The 9990-nt window shown below is 39.2% G+C and overlaps 1 protein-coding gene across 1 annotated transcript in view; it reads left to right on the forward strand.

The window, feature by feature from the left end:
* The window catches only part of jam2b (junctional adhesion molecule 2b), a 10215-nt gene extending 4983 nt beyond the window's left edge, over positions 1 to 5232 (forward strand). Inside the window, exons 4-10 of the mRNA XM_034694767.1 lie at positions 1 to 125; positions 231 to 412; positions 540 to 648; positions 737 to 844; positions 2778 to 2796; positions 2900 to 2948; positions 3102 to 5232. The exon at positions 1 to 125 is cut by the window's left edge and continues 25 nt beyond it. Of these exons, the coding sequence (XP_034550658.1) occupies positions 1 to 125; positions 231 to 412; positions 540 to 648; positions 737 to 844; positions 2778 to 2796; positions 2900 to 2948; positions 3102 to 3140 (631 nt within the window). The 3' untranslated portion in view covers positions 3141 to 5232. The remainder of the gene's footprint in view (positions 126 to 230; positions 413 to 539; positions 649 to 736; positions 845 to 2777; positions 2797 to 2899; positions 2949 to 3101) is intronic.
* Positions 5233 to 9990: the final 4758 nt, after the last annotated feature.

The following is a 9990-nucleotide window of genomic DNA, read 5'->3' on the forward strand; positions in this document are numbered from 1 at the left end:
CGAGGGAGCCACGCTGACGTTACACTCTGTTACTCAGAAAGACACGGGGGAGTACCGCTGTGAGGTCACTGCCAGTGCGGACAACGTCAACCTCGGAGAGGCCATTGTGACCCTGAACGTGCTTGGTATAATAAGAATCCTTTATTTGGTCTTGCTAATACTGCTAATAATAATCTTATTTCACTTCAATTTATTGCTGTAAAAGCTGTTTTTCCTCTTTGCGTCCTCAGTTCCTCCTCACGTCCCATCCTGTGAGATTCCGGGCTCGGTGTTTGTGGGTAAAGGCCTGGATCTCCTCTGCAAGGACAAACTCAGCGTTCCTCCTGCCACCTACCGCTGGTTCAAAGACAACAAGGCTATGATGGCCACAGTAGACACGCCGTACAGCATCGATACAAACAAAGGCACACTGGTGAGTACAACCTGAAGTACACAAACTCTTATTTATATTCACCCAGAAGTAAACAAACACAGTTGTTTACTTTCCAGAGCTTCTACTCACTAATCAAACTATCTCATCTTATTGTTGTCTGGAGCAGAAGTTTAAGAGCGTGTCCAAAACAGACGCTGGGATGTACCGCTGTGAGTCCTCCAACAATGTGGGGGCACCAAAGAGCTGTGTGGCCCACCAACTAAAAGTTGTTGATTGTAAGAGGTTTTGTTAATATTATTCCTATGAGTTCACACATCATGTTCTTTTTGACAAACACAGAGGCTCTCTTTCTTCACTCCCCAGATCCGTGGAATATGACGATTTTGATAGCAGGAGCTGCTGGTTTTCTGATTCTCACCCTCCTCTGCTGCATCTGTGTGTGTGTCTGCAGACACAGAGGCTGCTGCAAGAGTGAGTAATGGGTTGTGTTGTTGTATTTAAATGTGTGTGAGAGAGAGATGCCTGAGTAAGTGCCTGTCATGACATCATTCGAAAGTTGGTTAGACAATTAAGCACAACCCCGACTCCAAAACAGTTGAGACACTGTGTAAAAAGTTGAAAAATCAAACAGAATTGATGATTTTGAAATCATTTAAAGCTTTTATTTCATTGAAAATGGTGCAGAGACAACATTTCTAATCATTTAGTATTCTTTTACATAAAATATTTTCTATTTTTTATAAATATAATTTTCACATTAAAACCCCTTCTCAGTAAAAACCTTGTCACTTGCATAAGCACCGATCAGTTTTTTGGCATGGTTGTTATTGACACTTGCCTTTTCTTCTGCTTTCTCTTGCTCTTGACAGTTGTCCAGCTTATTGTTGTTATTTGGTTTAACCACAACCTGACTGTTTCACTTCAGTCTAACTGCTCCTACCATCTTTGTTTCCAGCTGCAGGAAGCAGCTGTTAGAACTATACGCGCCCTCTTGTAAACTGTAAACAACTGACTCAGAAGCAAAGAGGTGTTTTTGAATATTTCTCTACTTTCTCTACACAACATCGCAGAAACAGTTGAAAACTGCTGCATAAGTATGTCAGGCCAGTAGGTAGTGAGAATGTGTGATCAGTCTGTCACATCAAACATCATAAAAGAACAAAGTACGCACGTGTACTGATTCTTTAAACTGTGTATAGAGCAGAAAATCAAAAAATGGAACCGTGATACATGTAACTGCTCTCGCGCCGCAGTACAATGATGAAGAACTGCGAGGTTCCCTCTGAACATAAAATTAAACCAGACAAACAAACCTGTAGCCATCTTGGAGCATGCACAACACATAAACAACAATTGTCGGACGCAGGGGTGCCAGCATTTCCCAAAACGTTTGTCTTTGCTGTCCACACGGAAACATCAAAACTGAGTTTTCAAAAATCTCCAAATTGGAAGGTGCTTTTGAAAACCTGTTTTCAGTGTCTTTAAACTTTGGTCACATATGGCGGTAAGGCCAAAACATAGGGAAAAAAATATGTTTTCAAGATACCCACATACGCGTTGACAGGGCCGCCCGACCACATGTACCAGCTGATAGTGAAACTGCTTTTTTAGCATCACTTATGATTTAAAAAGTTAGGAAGTGGTTTATATGTAATTTGATAATTTTCACAGCACATAAAAACGTAGTTCCCCCCATCAAAAAAAGAAGAAAAAAGAAAAACAGAACGAGCGCTGTGCATTATGGGAAACAGTACGCAAGGCAGACTGGTCCGATGCATACTGAGAAATTTTTCCAAACCAGTAGACATCTGGATAGTTTTGGCATACTGCAGATTTTGCTCTTGTTCACATACTTCTTACTACATACTGAATTTCGGCCAAATCAGTACGTACTGCTAGTATAGTAGGCAGTTTCAAAAACAGCCATCGTCTAGGTGGGATGCAAGTTTGAATGCAATCAGCTTGATTCGTTCACCCAGAGGCCAACTTTTTGAAGACATCTCTCCTGGTATAAAGTCTGTGTAAAGTCTAGATGAACCGATATGTAATCGCAGCAGATAGTAGTGCAACACTTGAAACGTGAGCGAGTAGGCAGGGCGATGAGGGTGGATTAAGTTGAGTTTTACTGCTTTATATTTGAAAGCTGTCAGTTGTTGTGTTTGAGAGTTTTTAGAGACTAGCTAGTGGATATAGAACATTAAGCTGGTAAGAGCCAGATATTTTTCTGATGAGAGCTGAAAGGGAGTAATTACTGGATTTAAAGATGTGCAGAAAAATAGCTTTTTTATCCGTACTGGAGGTAATTAATAATTAATCTGCAGAAACAGATAAAGAGTCACGAGTGTGGTCATAAAAATGTTAACTGCTGTTTCCCTTTTCTACCCTATTTGTTGTATCTGAACAGAGAACAAGAAAACAAAAAGGTAAGGCTTTCACTTTTCATCTTGACTCTTGTTTTGGCCTGTAGCGGTGTGTGTTTTTTAGTGATAATGAGCCCACACTGAACTTCTACCCTTTGTCTTTCAGCACGAAGTCCTACAACCCTCAACCTCCTCCGCCTCCTCCCATCCGCAACGTGAGTGATCACGGTTGTTATCGTGTCAGGGCTTGTTTTGCTCGCTGCCTTGAATTTAGGTTGCCATTAAATTGTGTTGATAAGACGCTGATAACACTGGTCCCATGCTAATTATGGGAAATGATTCATTGCATGTCTCTCTGCTCTCTACAGCTCAAGCACTACAAACAAACTCAGTCCTTCATGATCTGAAGGGGAAAACTCTCTGACTTTGACTTCAAACCACCTACAATCTAAAGTGAACTCTTGTGAGACGCTGGAAAGTTACTCCTCAGTCCCGTCTCTATTGGATGGCTGCTCACAACTCTCTGGGAAGGACAAACACACCAAAACTGTGTCGACATTTTAGAGGACTAGATGATATCTGCTATAACAGAAAAATCCTGGTCATGCTATTCTTGGGTGTGTCTGCATTTTTAAAACCCTGTTTAAACTCCACAGACTACTCGGGCACAACAAGTCAGCCTTACAGTTGAAGTTCTGGATCTCTTGTGCCACCTGTGGGCATGCCAAGTGTGTCTCATCCACACTGACGATTTCACTTTGTATAGACTTTATCCTTTTATATTTAGATGCAGAAGTTTTGTTTTTATGATATTTTCTTTTTGTAATTTTTATGTATTTTATAAATCATGTTGTAATAGTATGTTGATCTCATTATCAGTCTTTGTTGAATATTTGGCTGTAAAAATTCAAATATGTGAATTGACAACAAATGAACAGGTGTCTACTCACACTGAATGATGTTATGACGCTTTTAAAACAGTATGTGGATCAGTCTGTCTCTTTATCAGTGAAGTAATATTTAAAGAAGCTGGAACACTGGAATCCAAGCAGATATTAGATCATTGGATCATCTGCATAGTATCGAATGTGTTGACACATACAGTAGGTCGTAGCCTCTTCAATTTAAGCTATGTGTGTATTATGCTCTTTCAATGTTAATCATAATGTTGGTCACTTGGTCCATGTAAGAAACTCAGAATGACTATCTTTATAAGTTTCTGTGAAATATAGATATTAGTTCCCCTAGGAATAATTTTTTGCAGATTATGACATTTATAAATTATCCGTTGCCTTTGTTACTAGCTAAATCCCCCAAAAGTAGGCTATGAATGTACCTCTATGTTAAATGCACTGTCTCGGAAGATGGCTGTTCAACATGATTCTGGTTCTGCTTGTGAAGAGGATGTTTTGTCTCGCTGCTGCTGTAACTTGTTATTCGTGCTTTGCCCATCGATTAAAGCTGGGGTTGGTAGTCAGATTTAGATTCACTTTTATTATACTGGTTAATGGCAATCAATACATAATGTGTTCTTTAAAAAGAGCGGGAAAAAAAGCCGCTATCTACAGCTGGAGTAAACCTGGGAATACACCAACCAATCCCTGCCTTTGGGAGCCAAAATATGAAACCAATCAAATCCCGTCCTGCCGTTCTGCCCGCCTCCTGCGCGTACATTTCATGTTTGTTTGTGTTTTTAACTTTCACTATGTTAATGTTTTGGTGTTTTCTTACTGCTGAGTGAGACAGAGTGAGAGTTGACGTAGTGCAAAACACAAACAATGTGCTGAGGACCGGTTTTAAATCAGTCACGATCATATGGTCGCGAAGCAGCGTCGCTCGTACATGTAAGCGGGGGGGGGGGTTGTTTTGGAGGAGCTCTGAGGGGCTAGACGGAGTCCTGAGAAAATACTACATTCAAATTCATGCTAGTTTTCCTTGACTACCAACCCCAGCTTTAATGTAACAATACTAATGTGCTGTTACAAACAATTTAGTCCAGGCCTGCTCTTTTGTAAAGTGTCTTGAAATAATATTTGTTGTGGTTTGGGGCTGTATGAGGATAAATTGATCGCTAATACGCAAATGTTAGCATGCCAAACTATTATAGTTAGTTAATAAAATAAATATTGCACTTAACCACCAAATATCATCATGTTAGCATAGTATTATTTTAAGCACATATTATAAATATGTATCTCAACACTTTCATTCTACATTTATTCTTAATAAATCCATGCTGTTAGCGTGTTAGTGGTGTAAGCCAGTGTTAGTGGTGAACACAACCCGTGCCTTTGCCTTCCAGAGCAGCTAGCATGAGTGTAGACTTCTAATCTTGTTTATTGATGATTCTTTCAGGTGTATGGAATACATTCTTAATGTTTCTGTTGTGAATGTTTTTTTCCCCTCCAAATGTCAGAGATAATAAACAATGGTTGCTATGTGCTTATTTACGGGAACACTGTACTGTACAAAGAAGTAAATCCATGCTTTAGTACTGGATATCTCCAACAGCCTCATTTGTAATACCGTGCTTACAGCCGGGAAGTGTGTGTGTGTGTGTGTGTGTGTGTGTGTGTGTGTGTGTGTGTGTGTGTGTGTGTGTGTGTGTGTGTGTGTGTGTGTGTGTGTGTGTGTGTGTGTGTGTGTTTAAACCCCGCCCACAAAAGATCGTTGTGTGCGTTCTATGAGGAAGTAGTGGCTTCCCAGCTAATCAGGGCGACATAGTGGGGTCGCCACTAGACCAATCAGCATGGAGGATTGGAGATAGCTATGATTGGTCCATCATAACGGGAACGAGGGGAATAATAACATTGCTTGATACAAAGGCATTTAAAAATACTGTTAAACATGTTGAACATTGGAAATATATAATTCAATTCACTGTAAACTAACTGACTGAAGTACATAATGAGACTTTCAAACTTAAAAAAATCACAAAAAGTAATTAATAAGTATCAAACTCTTGAAAAACCGGATTTTCATCAGTTTGTATTATCAATGTTTATTACATTTTTTTCTTTATATATTGTCATTTTGTGGACAAGTCTGCATTATTATCTGAATATTGTTTGAATAAAAATAAAAAATCAGCTGGAGGAAGACCTGTTTGTCAATTAAAACAACACACAACAAACCTGAGTTAAAGAACATGACTTTTGATTCGATGTTTTCTATGTCAAGCTGACTTTTAGATGTCCACACAGTTTGTATCTCTCAACCAGACCATCTACCTGGCTGTGTCCAACTTGTCTTTAATTGACCACAAGATGGCACCACAGCTCTGACTGTATCTGTTTTCACCCGCACAGACTACAAGCTTGCAGCTCCACTATGCCAGCATTTATCCATTATTTGTCAATAAACAGTAACACTATTGTTCTCCTCCTTTGCTCTCATTGTTGTCCTGATTGTGCCCCCCCATAAATTAAAAGTCTGGAAACACACGGATTTCCTGTAGCTCTTCCTCAGTGTGAGTCTAAAAACAGAGTAATTGTCTGTGTGTCAGCCTACTAATGATGTCTGTGTTCAAGTCATGATTTTGTAAATTAATTCAAATTTGGATATCTTTATATGTGGTGTGTACAAAATCTATACCTGTGACAACTCATACAGTAACAAAGATCTATTCTTATTGTTGGTCATTATTGCCTGTGATGATTATGATAAGTGGCTCGTATTGATCTGCTAACATGGCAGCTTCTTGTTAGCTCTAACCTTTCTGCTCAAATTCTCTGGCTGCAGAGAAAGGACATCAGATGAGCTCTAAAATATGCAAATGTCCTCGTACAATCTGACACTTGTGTGCCAAACTCAACCCTCAAAGGGAACTGCATTGGTTTTAGCATAATCACAGTAAATGCCATGATAATATGTATTCGGCTGTATGGAAGCAAACAATGTGTGATGTTTTTTTTTTTCCTTCTTATGAATTTAAATATTTTCCTGATTTAAACATAACTTTGAAATCTGTCCTGTGGAGGACTCATAACCTTTATTCCTTTATTCAAATCCCCATTAGCTGCCACTAACGCAGCAGCTATAGTCTTCCTGGGGTCCACATAAAACAAACATAATATACAAAATAAACATGAAATACAAAACTGAAAATGCAACAAACATGAAATACAAAACTGAAAATGCAAAAAACATGAAATACAAAACCGAAAATGCAACATACATGAAATACAAAACTGAAAATGCAACAAACATGAAAAACAAAACTGAAAAATGCTACAAACAGAAAAATTGAACAACTGAATATACTACAAATGTAAGATACAACAACTGAAAATGCTACAAACATAAGGTAGAAAAACTGAAAACTGAAGATGCTACAACATAAAATAGAAAAAATGAAACAAACCTCCAAATACACACAAACGAGAACTCTGTTAGTTCTGTGTTTGCTTCTTGTATTGGGTAAGCTAACAAAAACCAACAAAAAACCAACATGAAACTGAACTATAGGTTGGTCTGTTAGCCACACAGCAAACTTTAACTCCATTATTTTGGCACTAACACCGCGAACAGGCCTGGATGTCAAATTTAGTTGACGAAGCTAAGCAGACAGCTAGCCTGAATATACTTGGAGCAGGTGAGTTTCATTCATTTTCACTGCATGTATAGTTGTGGTTATAAAGGACTTAGCTTTAGAGAGCTAAACCGTTTTAATACCAGGCTGTAGACATGTTTGTTGTACAATAAAATTGTACATATCCAGGAGGTGTTCCATCAGGATTGACTCACAATTGAAGCTGGCCTCAAGTGGCCATTTTGGGCACTACAGTTATGGATATTACTGTTCATTTTGCAGCTACAGTAATAGCTCTTTAGTTTGAACTCAAACTGTGCTATTATTGTAAGCTGCATCAAGTTGTTTTTTGTGCCTTAACCTTACCAAACTGAAGGTTGCTTAACATTTACCATATTTTAATTGCTATTAACATCACAGCCAAAAATCTTGAAATGCATTCAGGTGCAATGAAAATTTGGTGATATCATGACTCTTAATGTTGTATTTTTTGGGGGCATCTTTTCTTTTTTATTGATAGGACAGAAGGAAATGTGGAGATTAGATAGCGGGGGAAGACATGGTCATGGTCGGGAGTTGAGCCAGCAATTTCTATGATGAGGACTATGGCCACCGGGATCCCTATCCTGACTGTTTAAGGTGATGTGAAGTAAGTGGACATGTTTACTCTTCAGCAAGTTGATGCTGATTTATCACATTAAAGGAAAACTGACTTTCTGCATTTCTCCAACCTGAAAGTGTTGGTTGTCATATTTGTGTGTTGATTGGACACGATATTCAGGGTGGACTTATTCTGTTGATGTTAATACCGCTGTTATACTGTTGCTTTATTTAAACTAAAGTAGCATAAATTTCAATGTATGGCTAGTTGAGATTAAGCTCATTCAAATTCATATTTTGTAAACTGTCGATGATCTCAATGAACCTGCATAAACATGGTCCACCCCCACATGTATCTGTATAATTCTAATTATTTAACGAGACTCTTTACAGGACTGTGGGGGCGCACAGGCTCCGTTTGATGGACATCTTTCTCAGTCTCCTGTTAGTTTGTTTCTGGACCAGTCACAACTTTTTTCTATATTAGTATATGGAGTTTGATGACCTCATATAAATCATAGCAAAGCTCTGCAGCATTGCAACCTGAGTGGGTTTATTCAGCCAAGATGATTGAAGCATTTGAGTGGGTTTGACAGGCCTTTGATTTATGGTAACGTATTGAAATAATAAGGTGAGCATGTGTTTTATATAAGTAAAAAAGCTGGTATGTGGTGGTTTAGAAGAACAGTAACATATCTTAAATTGGAAAAATTGAGGTACATATAGATGGAAAGTTTACGTCCAGTGTAAGCATATTGTCCCTGTCGCATTTTTTTGGAGCTGACGCTGGAACAAGTTAAACAGCGGACTTAAGGACAGAAAAGTTAATAATGTGCAAGTTCAGGCCCAGCAGGGGAACTCCCTTTCACTCATGGAGATAATTATGTGACATTTCAGTAAGAAGGAAATGTTTATCAGCCAACATAAGCGGTCATATGAGCATAAAGATAAACAGAGCTCTGTGGAATAAATGACTGAAAGTACCAGCATTAACCAAACACACACACATACACAGATACACACACATACGGTAACATCCAGATCTGGTGGCTGGTTAATGGCTCTGCACGAAAGCCGGCTTGTGTCATATTTTGTGGTTTCCTTTGAACATCTTAACGGGCCGTCCTCATGGACGCTCGCCTTGATTACAGCTGAAGGGGGCTGTTGCATCACATTCTGTAAATGTGTATGTGTATGTCAGATAGCAGCAGTGGAAAGAGAGTGTGGAGAAAAAAAGTGAGTGTGTATGTGTGTGTGTGTTTGCATGCACGTATAAGAGAGAGCGGGAGCAGCAGAGTGTGAGTGGGCGGTGGCTGTCAAATGAAATCTATGTCAGTACCACTGTTTTCTGTAGATGTTAAATTAAGCCTCAAGCCAGGTTCCCTCCAAGACATCTCCTTCCTCTGCAGCCTTCCACCAAATTGGCTCCACCGGTACCTTACCCAGAATGCACTCTGAGAGTTGATCTCCCTTGAAAACCTCCAGGAGCAGTGCTCATCTCTGAACAGGTGGCATGATGCTCACAGCACATGGCACAACACCCTCAGAGGTTAAGAAGCTTTTTTCATCTTTACCTCAGACACTTTTCATTTGTGTTTTGCTCTTTGATTCCTATATCTAGCGCTTTTAGAAGCTTGTTTGTGGCACACTTACAGCTTCCAATGCTCGGGGTGGGTCCAGGATTTCTCAACTGGGAGACTGACCTATGCTGGGGTTCTCACACAACACAGCATCTCCCAGTATTGATAAACTAAGCCAATCTGAAATTTAAGTTCCATGAGTGTCCACTTGAGGCTGACCCCAAAAGTAAAAAATCTTACATTCAGCCCATAATAAAATACCTTGCTTACCAGCTGAAATAAACATGTAAACAGTCTGTACAGCTCATTCTTGATTCATAACAGTTGTACAGGGAGGTGAATTTTTGTATGTCTCACATGTTCTAATTATATTAAGCCATAAGATGATGATTCATGTTGGCTGCGTGGCTCATGGATGCTGCAGGCTGTTTGCTAGCAGAATTTATAGCTTGTGTTGTTGATGGATTTTTCTTGTATCTTCTGTGTGTTTAGACCAGTGATGATAGTCTAACATCTATGTCATGGTAGAACCAAGCAGCGACCTCC

Source organism: Notolabrus celidotus, chromosome 10 (genome assembly GCF_009762535.1).
Source record: "Notolabrus celidotus isolate fNotCel1 chromosome 10, fNotCel1.pri, whole genome shotgun sequence".
Taxonomy (NCBI): domain Eukaryota; kingdom Metazoa; phylum Chordata; class Actinopteri; order Labriformes; family Labridae; genus Notolabrus; species Notolabrus celidotus.